Source organism: Rhinopithecus bieti, unplaced genomic scaffold, assembly GCF_001698545.2.
Source record: "Rhinopithecus bieti isolate Rb0 unplaced genomic scaffold, ASM169854v2 scaffold_10347, whole genome shotgun sequence".
Lineage (NCBI taxonomy): Eukaryota > Metazoa > Chordata > Mammalia > Primates > Cercopithecidae > Rhinopithecus > Rhinopithecus bieti.
This window is the reverse complement of record NW_016806836.1, coordinates 1,719,607-1,735,260: the sequence shown is the minus strand read 5'-3', so window position 1 is coordinate 1,735,260 and position 15,654 is coordinate 1,719,607. Positions and strand designations below refer to the sequence as shown.

The 15,654-nt window shown below is 50.7% G+C and overlaps 1 protein-coding gene across 1 annotated transcript in view; it reads right to left on the bottom strand.

Moving 5' to 3' along the window:
- CDH22 (cadherin 22) overlaps positions 1–15,654 on the bottom strand; it is a 140,422-nt gene that overhangs the window by 8,568 nt on the left and 116,200 nt on the right. The window contains exons 9-10 of the mRNA XM_017877905.1: positions 5,234–5,355; positions 4,996–5,113 (exon numbers count right to left, since the gene is read on the bottom strand). Of these exons, the coding sequence (XP_017733394.1) occupies positions 4,996–5,113; positions 5,234–5,355 (240 nt within the window). The remainder of the gene's footprint in view (positions 1–4,995; positions 5,114–5,233; positions 5,356–15,654) is intronic.

Sequence of the window (15,654 nt, the reverse complement as noted above, 5' to 3'; positions counted from 1 at the left end):
TTTCTTTCTTTCTTTCTTTCTTTCTTTCTTTCTTTCTTTCTTTCTTTCTTTCTTTCTTTCTTTCTTTCCTTTCCTTTCCTTTCTTTCTTCCTTCCTTCCTTCCTTCCTTCCTTCCTTCCTTTCCTTCCTTTCCTTCCTTTCCTTCCTTTCCTTCCTTTCCTTCCTTTCCTTCCTTTCCTTCCTTTCCTTCCTTTCCTTCCTTTCCTTCCTTCCTTCCTTCCTTCCTTCCTTCCTTTCTTTCTTTCTCTCTCTCTCTCTCTCTCTCTCTCTCTCTTTCCTTCCTTCCTTCCTTCCTTCCTTCTTTCTTTCTTCCTTTCACAGAATCTTGCTCTGTCACCCAAATTGGAGTGCAATGGCGCAATGTTGGCTCAGGGCAACCTCCACCTCCTGGTTCAAGCAATTCTCCTGCTTCAGCCTCCTGAGGAGCTGGGATTACAGGCATCTGCCATCACGCCTGGCTAGTTTTTGTACTTTTTAGTAGAGACGGGGTTTCATGATGTTAGCCAGGCTGGTCTCGAACTCTTGGCCTCAAGTGATCTGCCTGCCTCAGCCTCCCAAAGTGCTGGGATTACAGGCATGAGCCACCACTCCTGGCCAGAATCTGGATAATTTTCTTAAACGCAACAGGAGGCCATTGATTGGTGGGCTTTAAGCAAAGAAGTGACCTAGTGACAAACCCATTCATTCAACAGCAAGTAGGAATTGAGCACTACCTGTCTGTCAGGACTATTGTATCTGTCCTCCCTGGGAATACTGCAATGGACAGGATGGATGCGGTCCCTGTCTTTGCTGGGCCTGTGTTCTAGTTGAAGGAGCTTATCATCTAAAATGCAGGAGTCAATGTGGAAGAACAGCCAGGAAGCTCTCACGTGTTTTAGGTGTGAGATAATAGTAGTAGTGGAGGCACAGAGAAGTAGGCAGATTTGAGAAATGAGTGGCTGGCTCTGGCTCAGCCTCAGGTTGCCAAGCAAGAACAGGGATGTTTGTCTCTCAGGGTTGCTGTCTTGGGCCACGGGACCATATGTTCTGGGAACTCTGGTCCCCACCACTCCTCCACCCCATGAAGGGGAATCCCCAGGCATCATCCCTGAACGCATCAAGTTTGCCCTCCTGGGCAGCAGCTGGCTTCAGCTGGGGAAGCCACTGGCCACCCCACCCCTACCCCACCCTTCTAGGTGGGATCTGTGCCCAGCGCTGCATGCATCCATCTGGCCTGACATACATCAGTGTCAATCCCTGGCTGCAAAGGCAATATTTATAAATCACGTTTCCAAACTGGCTACACATTTGTACAAAGAAACAGATGGATTGGGGTAGCCGTTTGTCACCTAGGATATTTATACAGTGAGGAGGAGGGGGCTTGGCAAGTAGTGAGAAGGGGCTGAGGGACTGGAGGAGGAGGCCTTCCACGGCTGCTATGACCTCAGCGTGCTGCTGCCACCCAGTCCCCGGAGCTTACACCAGGTGGCACTCTGGATGGCAGCTCTGGTGCCCCCACCCTCCCTCCCCAGCTAAACAAAAGCAATTGAGGCAGAATATCTCGGGCCCCTTGGGTTGTAAAGCCTGGTGAACTTGGCAGAGTTGAGCCAAGGCTAGCTGTGTTTCCTGTGACCAGCTCGGGATACTACTGGAATAATGAGTAGGCAGGGCTGTACTCGTTGTTAAAATATTGAAATACTTCCAAAAAAGGTTTAAATAGCTGTTGACACTGCGCCCCCCAAGTCCCTCCCTGCTGCCTCAGCCTTTTCCCCAGGCAGCCTCCCAACTTTGATACCATCAAGCCACGAAGGAGTTAATGCCTGGCATGGTAGGGTTTCTAGGGTCCTGCTCCAGGTTTTGGTCAGCATCCTTTCTGATTGGTCATCTGAGCTGCACTGGTTGTTAAATCTGTTTATTATTTTTCATTATTTATTTTTAATTATTGATTGACTGAGATAAGGTCTCACTCTGTCTCCCAGGCTGGAGTGCAGTGGTGCGATCATGGCTCAATGGAGCCTCAAACTCCTAGGCTCAAGTGATTCTCCTGCCTTAGCCTCCCGAGTAGTTGGGACTACAGGTATGCACCACCACACCCAACTAATTATTATTATTTTTTTAAAGGATGGGTTTTCACTGTGTTGCCCAGGCTATTCTGAAACTCCTGGTCTCAAGGGATCCTCCTGCCTTGGCCTCCCAGAGTGCTGGGGTTATAAGCATGAGCCTTACATATTTTTAACAGGACTCCCAGGGGTACAGACGGGTCTGGCTTCAGAGACCACTAAGGCCTCTCACATTGGGTGTAAGTGTGTAAAGGCCTTGAGAAGGATCCAAGACCTATTCCAAGGCCAGAAGGAAACCACATGATCTGGCCCCCTTGCCGACCACATCTCCTCCCAGTCCTGTCTCTTACTCACTCTAATCACTCAGGTCTCCTCCATTCCTAATTCACCCCTGTCCTACTCACCGCAGGGCCTTGCTGTTTCTACCACTGGGGTGGTCGCTTTCTCTCATATCCTTTAGGTCCCTTCTCACTATGGATCCCCTTGGAGAGGCATTCCCAGGCCACCCTGTTTAAGAAGATAGCTTCTCCTCTTACCCTGCTTTCCTTTTTTTTTTTTTGAGGTGGAGTGTTGCTCTTGTTGCCCAGGCTGGAGGGCAATGGTGCCATCTCACCTCACTGTAACCTCCGCCTCCTGGGTTCAAGCAATTCTCCTGCCTCAGCCTCTGGAGTAGCTGGGATTACAGGCGTGCACCACCACACCCTGCTACTTTTTGTATTTTTAGTGAAGATGGAGTTTCACCATGTTGGCCAAGCTGGTCTCGAACTTCTGACCTCAAGTAATCCGCCCACTTCGGCCTCCCAAAGTGCTGAGATTACAGGTGTGAGCCAACATGCCCGGTCCCTGCTTTACTTTTCACTGTTTCATTGAACACATTTTATCAGACACCTGCTATGTGCCAAGCACTGCTCCAGGCACCCAGGGTTGAACAAAGACAAGTCCACACCCTTGTGGAGACTGCATTATTCCTCCACCCCAGCCACTTGTCACCCCCAACATACTTTTTTATTTGTGTAATTTCTGTCTCACCTCACTAGAATATAAACTAGGTTTTGTTGTGTTTGCTATTGCGTTTCCAGGACCCAGAGCAGACCCTGACACAGAGGCTTTGTGTCTCAATAAACGCTCAATAAATAATTGCTGGACACAGGAACTGATATTTCTAGGTATTAACACTATATCTTGGTGGCCCTTATTTTACTGGGGCCACCTAGCCACCCGAGGCAGTAGGCGTTATCTTCCCCATTTTAGACAATGAAACTGAGGCTTAGGAACAGGTGTCCCAGCAGTTTGGGAGGTGGGTGGATCACCTGAGGTCAGGAGTTCGAGACCAGTCTGGCCAACACGATGAAACCTTGTCTCTACTAAAAATACAAAAATTAGCCAGGAGTGGTGGTGCACTCCTGTAACCCCAGCTACTTGGGAGGCTGAGGCAGGAGAATCTTTTGGCCCTGGGAGATGGAGGTTGCAGTAAGCTGAGATTGCACCACTGCACTCCAGCCTGGGCAACAGAATGAGAAGCTATCTCAAACAAACAAACAAAACATACACACACACACACACAAAACAACAACAACCACAAAAAACTAGAGAGGAACAGGAGCTTGCCAGGGTGGTATAGCTAAGCCTGGTCCCTTATTTCCAGTTTGGTGACTACTCCCTTCCCCTCAGTCTATTCCTTAAAGGTTCAAACTTCAACATCATGAGGAACTTGTGAGAGCCAGAGGGGAGGAATCTCACAGTGGACTCAGGCAGGGCAGGGCAGTTTGCTTTCCCGGTGGTGTGCTAAGGCAGGAAGCACACTGGACTGGGGATGGGGGTGGGTTGAATCCTACCCACACCACCGACTCCCTATATGACCCTGGGCGGGGCTCTTTCTCTCTTACAGTCTCAGTTTCATCACCTGTAAAATGGGGAGAGGAGTCAGAAAACTACCTCACAAGATAGCTGTGAGGATGCAGAAAGAAATGTGAGTGAGTCTGGCATGGTGTCTTATGCCTGTAATCCCAGCTTTTTGGGAGGCCAAGGTAGGAGAACTGTTTGAGCCTAGGAGCTGGATACCAGCCTGGGCAACACAGCAAGACCCCATTTCTACAAAAAATAAAAAAAAAAATTAGCCAGGGGTGATGGTGTGCACCTGTAGTGCCAGCTACTCGGGAGGCTGACGCAGGACTGCTTGAGCCTAGGAACTCGAGGCTGCAGTGAGCTATGATTGCACCACTGCACTGCTGCCCGGGTGACAAAGCGAGACCTTGTTTCAAGAACAATTCCAAAAACCAAAAAGGGAATGTGAGTGGAACAAAGCAGTTTTTAAACTGCAGGGTGGGCTGGGCACAGTGGCTCACACCTGTAATCCTAGCACTTTGGGAGGCTGAGGCAGGCCGATAGCTTGAGCCTGGGAGGTCAAGACTAGTCTGGGCAATATGGCAAAAATCCCGTCTCTACAAAAAATACGAAAATTAACTGGGCATGGTGGCACACATCTATAGTCCCAGCTACTTGGGAGGCTGAGGTAGGAGGATTGCTTGTGCCTGGAAGGTGGAGGTTGCAACGAGCCACTGCACTCTAGCCTGGCTGACAGAGAGAGACCCTGTCTAAAAAAAAAAAAAAAATCAAATAAAAAACCAGAAACCTGCAGGGTGGGGAATTTGTGCACGTGGCTTACTTCAGTCTTCACTCAGAACGGGGGCTCTTTCCACCCCGGACTCTGGCACAACCATTCCTCATTTATTCCCTGTCTATATCTTCCCATCTGCCATTTCTTATCCTTGGGACGCCCTCCTCCACTCCACCAACCCACACCCTGCTTGTGTTTGGCCAGTGGGCCCAGACTTTCCATGTGATCTTAGATCCAACATAGGCCCTGTGGGCGCCTCCGTCCCTCTGTCTATAATATGGGAACAGGGCAGAGAGACTGTGCCTCTCCCTTCTTGCATCCTAGGGTTTGGAGGCTCACCTTGGATGTCAAGCAGAGAGAAATGAGGGTTGCTGGGAGCTTCAGGCACCAGGCGGAAATAGAAGCGGTGCCCGCCTTGGGGCTCGTCTCTGTCCACCACGCTGATGGTCTGGATGAGCTGAAGGGTGAGGAGGGGATAGGGGGCTAGTGGTGAGGCTGAGACCACTCTGGGTCCAGGCAGAAGGTGCTGCTGGCCAGTCCTGGAAGCAACCCCCAGTCCCCAACCCCTCAGGGGTACCTGGCCTGGCTTGGCATCCTCGCATACAGCTGCCTCGTAGGGTGTGGCCAGTTCTGGGGGATTGTCGTTCACATCCAGGATTCGGATCCTTAGGGATGCCCGGGATAGCTGGGCATGATTGTCTGTAATGAGAGCACAGGAGCAGGGGAGAGGCAGCAAGTGTGAGATCTAGATAGCCTCCTCTCTACTACAAGGACAACAGTAGGCAGTGGGGTCATGCTGAGAGATTTGTGGGTTAACCAAGCTGGTACAAGGACCAGAATTGGGAACATTTGGGCATAAGTTGAGTAATCATCGCTGTAACCATCACCACCATTACCATCAGCCTTGGCACCAGTGGCATTATCACTACAACCCTCAGCACCACAATCACCAGTAGCACCCACTGGCATCACCAACACCGTCACCACTGTTAGCATCAACACCACTATCACCATCTCCACCATGGCCACCTTTGCCATCACCACCGCTATTACTATTACCATTGTCATCATTAAGCCATTACCAATACCACTATTTGCATTATTATCAGTGCGTCTACCAACATAACTATCAGTACCACCATCACCATCCTTACACTGTTACCATCACCACTGCCATCACCGCCACCACCGTCAGGTCATCACCATCACTATCATCACCATTAGAATGAACCACATCCTCTAGTACTACACCCATCATCTCTACCATAAATAATACTAAAGCCATCACCATTACCACCCTCACCACCACCACCAACCCCAACACCATCACCAATACCACCACCATCTCTTCCATAGTCACCACAACCACCACCACCAGCCCACCTATTACTACTATTACCCCATCATAATCACCAATATCACCATCACATCCCTGATCCCCAACAACACTGCCATCACCACTGCCACCCCTCCCCACACCACAGAGCACACAACACGCACCTGGAGCATCTACATTCATTATTTTAAGTATCCCTGCAGAAATCCTGTGGTTTGGTACAATTTCTATCCCTATATTGCAAAGGGGAAACTAAAACATGGGACACTTTCTACACATGGGTCAGGGGCAACTAAACTCCAAGACTTCTGCTTTCTCAAGACCTGATCCTAAACGGGCCAGACAAGTCCAGGGAGGAAAATCTTGGCCAGCAAAACCATGATGTCCCCACCCCTCCAAGTTGGGATGTCTTCAAGGTCATGGTCCCTGTCTTATTTATCTCTGGGCTACCAGCATTGTGGGATATGGTACAGGTAAATTCTAACATATTAATATTTGCTGAATGAATGAATGAATGAATGAATGAATGAAGCCTGGAAAGACTGAGACTGCAGGAGGCTTGAATTCCAGGCATGGCTATGTCCCTGACCCAGTGTTTGGTCTTGGGTAAGACCCTGCCTTCTCTGACATCAGTTTCCACACCTGGAAAATAAACAGAGCATAGTGATTATGAGCAATGCTGGGTAGTTCTGATTCCAGCTCTGCAGCTTCATGTCTGTGTAATCCGAGCCATGTCACGTGACCTCCCTGTGCCTCAATTTTCTCACCTGCAAAATGGGTCCAATATTGACCCACTTATGCCTAGCGTTCCATTATTGGAATGCTAAGCATGTGAGAGTTATTTATTATCCTAGGTCATCGCCAAGGTCTGATTGCAAAAATTCAAAAAATTACAACCTCAGGCACAAATGGGTTAATAGGTAGGTGAAGAGACAGATTGAGTTAATATCTGCAGGGCATTTAAAACTGTGTGTACTACACATAGCAAGTGCTATATAAGCATTTGTAAATAAACAGACATCCTCGAAGGGTCCTATTAGCAATGACATTAAATAATTCTAGGATGTGGAATACTTTATCCCAGCCTGTCCTGTCTGAGCAGTGCCCTGAGTGTTGGTGCTTTCTAACCCCTCACCAGCCCAGACCTCTGAGTGCTCTCTGGTGCCCCATCCTCTGCTATCTTGGTTACATATTCATTACTGGCATGTTCATTACTGACATGTTCCACCTGCCAGTGACCTCAGGAACATCTCCTGGAGGAGGAAACCACACCTCACTTCCAAGCAGTGACTTGGAAGATGGGGCTTTCTGGCTGGGCTGGCAGGGAGCTCTTTTAGGGGCAGCCTGAAAGCTTCCAGGCATCCAGGCTCCCCATGAGTTTCGCGGGGAGTGGGACTGGTCGGCTGCCTCCTGCTGTGAACTCAGGATCCACTGTGTGCTGATGGCAGCTGCTCATGTGTTGATAAAGAGAAATAGAGATAGGAAGGCAGGTGCAGCCACCTCCTGCGGGGGGCAGTCAGGAAAAGGAGGGGGCTGAGTTCTTAATTAACTCAGACCCCGGCTTCTCTCTGGAGTTCCCCTTAGCCAGGGGCACATTATCTTCTAAGCTCACCAGATCTGTCATTCTGGTGATTACAGGGGGCTTTTCCAGGGTGAGAGATGGGAGTCGTGACTGGGGATGCCGGGTGAACCGTTATTTTTAAGAGTGCATTGCCGGTGAATTTCAATAGACAGACGGTGGGTGCTTTTGGGAAGAAGGGGGCAAGGCCCACAGCCAGGAACAGGCGCCTCTCTCCCAGCAGAGGCAGGGGAGAGTAGAGGGGGTGGCCAGGGCCTGAGTGCCCTTACAGGGCACTTTCCCCTGCAGTGGAGGGTGGTGGGGGTGTATGGGCTGGAGGGAGAGACAGGGTCCTTGGGCCATGTCGAAGGTAGAGCAGGATGGACTGCTGAGTGGGTGATCCCCTCCTAGATCCTCACTGCGGATGAGACCCCCATTATAGCACCTTTGCTTTGGCTCGGCCTCTCTTACCTCTTCTTTTAAAATGTCATAGGTCACCTTGTGAGAAAGCCCTAATGCCCTTGGCATGAGTTAGAGTCTCAGACCTAAGAGGCGGGGCAGCTGAGTGACCTCTAAATTGCCAAAGTTGCCACCTGCATTTCTTTTTCTAGGAATTCCTGAATTTAGGGCTGGCCTGGAATCCCAGAGCTCATGGACTGGCCCCAGGTCAGCACCCATTGCCACTGTCATTGCCATTGTGGCAGTGGGTCTCCAGCACGGCTGTACATTACAATCACCTGGGAAGCCTTTAGAAAACGCCGATGCCCAAGGCTTGGTCATTTACTTATTTATTTATTTTAACAGCTCCAGAGGATCAGCCTGTAGCAAGGTTTGCAAACCACTACCCTAGGGTGACTGGGAGGTGGGGGAATCCAGCCTGACTGGCTTCCTCCAAACCCCTCCTATCACAATTAGAATCATTTGTAAGAATGGAAAATAATCCTATTTTTGCCACCTTAAATGTTTCTGGGATAAAACAAGGAATCTGTTGATTAATCTTGACCTCTGTGTAGGATTTTCCAGTTCATAACACTCTCTTATTATGACCTCATGTGATCCTTGAAATAACTCTTGAAGAAGGCCTTGTTAAACCCACTTTCTGGATGAGGAAACAGAGGTCCATGGAGGGGCAGGATTTTCCCCACAGCCCTAGGGGAGTCAGCAGCAGACCTGGAGTTGGGTCCGAAGCCTCCCGACTCCAAGTTCAGTGCTTGGTCCTGATACAATATCAGGGTCCCTCCTGCTGCATGGGCATTTGTCCACTCAACGGCAGCTACGGCTTACACCCAGGCTCAAGTGGATCTCACCCAATGGCCAGTGGCAGGTGCCCCCTTCAAGGACTGGGTCCCCCACAGCCCTCCCCTCTTGGCTTTTCAGTTCAGCTGACTGACATGCAAATTAGTTTAATTATTTCTTCTTCTAAAATAAATTATATTTTGCAGTAGCTGCAATATGTTGTGTCAGGCAAAATTACATTCAATATTTTTAAACTAATTGATGCAGCCTTGAGGAAGGCTGATTGACAGCCCGGGGCTGAGCAGGCCTGCAGCCTTAACCGATTCCTAAATTAAAATTAAACGTGCTTTGGCCCGGTGCTTCCTCCTTGAGCTGCCTCACCATTAATCCGGGGAGGTGGCAGGTGAAGCCCCGGGGGTCTGAGGGACCTGAGGAGGCTGGGCAGCTCAGGGTGCCTCGGGGAGAGAACACACTCGGAGCAGGAGAATTGCTGTGCAGTGGGGCAGGTCTGTCACCTTCGCTGGGCCTCAGAGTTTCTTCTGTATAATGGATGGGGGATTGGACTGGACAATCTGGAACTGAAACCTGTGGTTTTTGCTGACAGTTGTGGATCAAGCATCTCCTTTGTACCAAGGACACAGCATGAACAAGACAGCACGGTCTCAGTCTAGTGGCAGGGACAGACATTACTCCAGACTGATAAGAGCTGAGGGAAAAAGTTCAGGAGCTGTGAGAGCTTGGAGCAGGGGGTCTTGCCTGGTGGGATGCAGGATGTTTTCCTGGAAAACATGATATTTCTGTTGAGTCCTGGCGAGTCGTGACTGGGAAGTAATTGCATGAGGGGGAAGGGGAAGGAAAGATTGTCTCAGGCAGTGGGATCAGCACATGCAAAGGCCCTGGGGTAGGAGGGGAGGATGTGGATCTCTTCCAAGCAGGATCCCAGCCCCTACTAGAATTCCTCATTTGACATCTGGACCAACCTGAGTGGGCATGGGAATGGGGCTGGGGGCCAATGGGAAGGGCAAAGGAGACGGGGCCTGGCCTGGTGCCCCTGTTAGGGCACTCCTATGAATGTGCTCCTCCCTGGAAGAATGGCAACAAACACATATTAAGCACGTGGCAAGACCAGGGTCTGGACTGCCCCATTTCATCCTGTCAACCACAGTGGGAGGCAGGGACTGAGACTGTTGCTGTTTTACTGATGAGGAAACGGGCTCAGAGGGGTGAGGTGACTTGCCCAAGGTCTCATAGGAGCTGGTACTAGAAACTGGGTCTGGTTTTAAAGGGGAGTTTTTAACCACCACATGGTGTTGCCTTTCTTGTCTTTAGCTGTCAGAATGTATCTTGCCTTCAAGGCCCTGAACAAATTTCCCTGCTTCCTCCAGGAAGCTTTCCTTGATTGCTCTCGGTTCTGGGCAATCCAAGGATAAGCCCAAGTCTCCCATGCCCACAGGGTCCCCCATGAGCATCCTGCTGTGGCCTTTCCAGCCTTGTCGCTACCCCGCCCTCCCTCTTTCACTCTGCTCCGAGTTTGCTCCTTTACCTCCTTCAGGTCTTGGCCCAGATTTCTTCTCGGAGAGGCCTCCCCTAAAGACCTTATTTCCATGCGTCCTTTGCCATCCTACCAGACACCACTTCCCTGCCTTATTCTTTGTAGCATTTACCCAGCACCCTCTGTTTTTATTGAACTTTCTCATCCTTTCTCTCCTCCCCTAGAATGTAAGCAGAATTTGTGTATATTTTCTTTACTGCTGTATCCCCAGTAACTGTGTGCATGCTACATAGTAGGTGCTTAATAAAGGTGTGTCAGAGGAATCCATTCCACTGTCTGTGGCATCTCTGACCATGGCCACGCTCCAGGAGGGATGCTGGGGAGGTGCAGGGGAGAAACTGAGACCTTCTTGAATGAACTGACTCTGTTGTATTAGGGGTTGCGTCCCCTCCATTTCAGAAGCAGTCTAGTGCTGGGACCCTCTTCCTGCCTCTCCCTTTCTCTGTCTCTTGACCAAGGTTTTCTCATCAGTAAAACAAATGGAGTTGGATTCTGTGGCTCTCCTTGGCTGTCACAGAGAAAGACAGAAGCCTAGACAGAAACAGAGAAGTGAAGCTGCAAGAGTGGGAGTGGGAAGGAGAGTGGGGGGTGGGGTGGGAGGGGGAGAGAGAGAGGAGAGAGATCAGCTCAAAGAAAGCGCCTTCCCTCTCGCTTGCAGTGTTGGGGACTGAGCAGAACTTGGACCCTCTTCTCCACTGTCCCTCCAGCCCCTCCCTCCTCCTCGAGGGAGTTAAATTGCATCCAAACACCAGGCTCTGATTAGAGCTGGCCAGCTGGGCAGGAAGATTTATCATCCCAATTACAAACCCGCCAAGACAAGCAGGCAGGACAGTGAGGCGTGCGGGGCGAGAAGATGGGAGTGCTCCAGGGAAGGGGTGTCAGGGTAGCCGGCAGCAAACTCCCTGCACTCCCTGCCCTGTCCCCACGCCCCCACAATGGGAGCAGGAGGCTCAGGTGCCCTTCTCTGTCCCTTGGAGGGACTTCGATGATCTATTTGTTTTCCACATTGAGACTGGAAGCTTTGACCTTACTGGGGGGAAGTTTGTTCCTCCAAGGAAAGGGTGGGGGAGGACTTCTGGGTGAAGCAGGGACCCTGAAATCATAACATCCCTGAAACTCAAAGAGGAGATGGGGGAACTTTCCTTCCCCAGGAGCTGAGCTGGTCCCTAATGATCTGGGCTGTCCTACACTCCATGGATATCACAAAATCTTTGTTCCTGTTGGGGTCTGTTAGGTATTCAAGGTGGTACAGGATCCCAGGAGTCATCCAGTCCAAGAGGAGCCCAGGCCTGATTTGCATACCTGTAGTGACAGGGAGCTCACTGTCTCTTGAAGCAGCCCCTTCCATGTACAGCTGTGACATGTCTCTTTCCCCGGGCAGCCTCCCTGGAGCTCCCAACCACCTGCCCTGGTCCTGCCCTGGACCCTCCAGCCCAAAGCTGAGCCTGACAGCCTCCCATATGTTCCCCCGACTCCACGTTTGCCCCCTCCAAGCCATCCTTCCCACGAACCCGAGGGAACATTGGGGACCAAACATCTGATCATGCCACTCTTCTGCTCAAAGACCTGCGCTGGCTCCCTGTCACCTCCAGGAGATGTCTGGTTCCTCATGAGACACCAAGGCCCTTTCTGTACAGGCCCAGTGAGCTTCTTCACTCACCCCTTGCATCATCTGCTCCGGACACCCTCCAGCCCCAGAGACTGGCCACACCCAGCCTCTCTGTTTTCAAAATGGGCCTCGGACATCCAAGCTCCTAGGCCTTTGCACACAGGGGGCTTTCTGCCGGGAGCACCTGAATTTCCTTTCTGCCCATGGAAAAACTTCCCTGGCCTTTGAAACCCAACTCAGATGTCCTCTCAGCCAGGTGCTGATGCTCATGCCTGTAATCCCAGTGCTTTGGGAGGGCAAGGTGGGAGGATTGCTTGAGCCCAGGAGTTGGACACAAGCCTGGGTAACATAGTGAGAGCCCCCTCTCTACCAAAAACAAAAAACCACACACACACACACACACACACACACACACACACAAAAGAACAAAAAATAGACGTCCCCTCCTCTGAGAAAGGTTTTCTGGCCCTCGCTGGGCGGGCCAGTCTCTCCCTGCTCCTCAGGAATCGCCATGACCCCATGACTTTCACTCTGTATTGTCACTGACTGTCAGTGGGTCTCTCCCCGCCCACCTGTGAACTCTCGGGTCAGTGGCCAAGCCTTGTTCATCACCCGGTCCCAGAGCCCAGTCCAGGCTGGGGTGGGGGATAAGAGGCCCCAGAAAACACTGGCTGCGGGTACATGGCTTGTGGGTGTGTGTGGGGGTCCCTGCAGGAGAAACTAAGCACTCTCTGCTGCTCAGACCCCACTGCGACCTTCACTCCCCATCCCTGCCCCTTCCTCCAGCCTCCTTAGGCCTCCTCTATGGTCCTTCTGAGAGGCACAGACTGGGAGTCAGAAAGCCTCATGGGAGGACTCCCTTTCTTGGCCTCCATCTCTTCAGGTACAAAACAGGATGGGTACAGGGCTGGAGCCCATGATCTCTGACATTCCCTCTCCTCTCAGATTCTCTCTCTGACTTAATAGAGGACCTACTGAGTGTTAGGCACACAGTAGGAACCTGTGCTGGGCACTTGAGGCACATTATTTCTAATCCTTGGGGGATTTATGTTTTACAGAAAGCACTCAGCACAATGCCTGGCATATTGTAAGCTTTAAGTAAATAGAAGCTGCTATTACTATTATTAACTATTTTTTGAGATGGAGTCTTGGTCTGTGTCCTAGACTGGAGTGCAGTGGTGCAATCTCGGCCCACTACAATCTCCACCTCCCAGGTTCAAGCAATTATCCTGCCTCAGGCTCCCACGTAGTTGGAATTACAGGTGCCCACCACCACACCCGGCTAATTTTTGTACTTTTAGTAGAGCTGGGGTTTCACCATGTTGGCCAGGTTGGTCTTGAACTCCTGACCTCAGGTGATCCACCCGCCTTGGCCTCTCAAAGTGCTAGGATTACAGGTGTGAATCACTGTGCCCAGCTGGAAGCTGCTATTATTAATAGTTACCATTGTCATAGCCATCCAATAAAGTAAGTATGATTATCACCATTTTATAGATGAGAAAACCAAGGTAACAAGATGGGGAGTGGCATATCCAGGCCTATGCAACTGGGAGCCATGCGACTAGAAGCATTTCTTCTCCATCCTGCATTCCTGTTTTTCCAACTGGGCACGCAAGCCCATTCATTCATCCCTTCAGTAAACACACATGCCTACTGTGTGCCTGGCCTATGTGAGTGCTGCAGGTACAGACTGGGCCCTGCCCTCATGGAAGGTACAGTTTCCTGGGGAAGAGTGATCTTCACTGAATACTCACACAGATGCATCTAAAAATCATAACACGTGCTCTGTGGCATGAAGGGAAAAGCAGGGTTCTGTGAGACGTGACTTGGCCGGGGTGACCCAGATGGGGAAGTTTCTGGTGAGTCTGGTTAACCCTTTGCTGTTCTGGACATCTAGCTATTACTCCTCCAGATCAGCTTAGGGCTGGATGACTCCTGAGAGGGTGACTGGGCACCCCCCTTGGCACTCCCCGCTCCCAGTGTTGGCTTTCCAAGTCTCCCCTAGATCCCCCCAGCCAGTCTCTTTGAAGACTGTCCCTTTACAACTGCCCTTTCCACCGAAGGATTCAGACACAAATTGTACTTTAAATTCAATATCGGTCATTAATATTTCATGATTACAAAACGTTAAAGATAATGTCAGTGGAAGGAGCGTCTGCATGGGCAGAATGGATGACTCAGAAGTTCGGGGAGAGGGGAGCCGGCATACTAAGTGGCTCGGGAGTCTTTGAGGTAATCCAGTATGACAGGCGGCGGCTCCCGGCTGAGTGCAACATTCTCCGAGGTGCTCACCAAGCGCCGCCGCTGTGTGTAAATATTTCCCCTCTGATTCTTGTCACCTCATGTTTGTTATGACTGGGAGCAGGTGGGGCCGCCATGACCCTCTGAGTTTCTCTTCTGTTTTTGAGGAAGCCAAATGGACGCTTTGGCAGAGGGCATGGGGCTGGGTGGGCAGACCCGATGGCCATGCACCTGGGGCTCTGGCTGGCTCCTGTGAGGCGGGAGGTCTTGGGTTGAGCCTGCCTCTGCCTGGACTTGCTCGTGATCTTGGGGCTATCCCTGTTCTTCCCTGAGCCTCTGTTTCCTCATCTGTAAAATGGGGGTAATAAGTTCGTTCTCATCTCATGGAGATGGTGAAAAGGAAGAGTGGGTCAGTTATTTGTGATAGCTTTTTTTTTTTTTTTTGAGACAGAGTCTTGCTCTGTTGCCCAGGCTGGAGCGCAGGGGCATGATCTCAGCTTACTGCAACCTCTGCCTTTGGGTTCAAGTGATTCTAGTGCCTCAGCCTCCCCAGTAGCTGGGATTATAGGCGCACGCCACCACGCCCAGTTAATTTTTGTATTTTTAGTAGACACGGGGTTTCGCCATGCTGGCCAGGCTGGTCTCGAACTCTTGAACTCAAGTGATCCAACCCCCTTGGCCTCCCAAAGTACTGGGATTACAGGCGTTAGCTACTGTGCCTGACCTGTGAGAGCTCTTGATTTTGTGCCAGCACCAGGGAAACAGGATTGGAGGGGCAGCTGAGGAGAGCCGAGCTCTGGAGTCAGGCAGGCTGGGGTTGGGAATCTGGACAAATGACTTCGCCTTGCTGAGTCAGTTTCCTCATCCCCACAGTGAAGATGGCAGTAGAATGGCACCCCTTGGGGTGAAGATTCCATGAGCTCATCACAAGAAAGGGCCTGGAACAGAGTCAAGACTGACAGATACCATCAACTGAGCACTTACTAAGCACCAACCACTAGGCTAAGTTCTTCCCATGAGCTATGCTGTTTGATCCTCCCACCAGTTCTCTGAAGCAAAACAATTCCTTTTCCCATTAATTAATATCCTGGGTGAGGAGTGGGCAGGGACTGGGGATCGCAGCTCAGAGAAGGGGAGTCTCAAGCCCAGTGGCTAGTCTTCTCCTTTCAGAGATACATCTCCTTCCCCACGATCAGTTACTGGGGTGGATGGATGAGATGGGGGTGGGGCTCAGAGAGCGGAGAGTGCCCAGAAAAGGGAGGCCATGCAGCAATGCTGTGGGGACCAAGCACTCCTGGTCCAAATCCCAGCTTTGCCAGTGCACATCTTTGGCAAGCAAGTTTCCTAACTCTCCAAGCCTCAATTTTCCCATCAGGAAAATGGGTGCTAATCATGCTACAGATCATAATTCAATAAAATATGTGCTAGACAGCATCTAGGCCAGGTTATATATATATATATATATA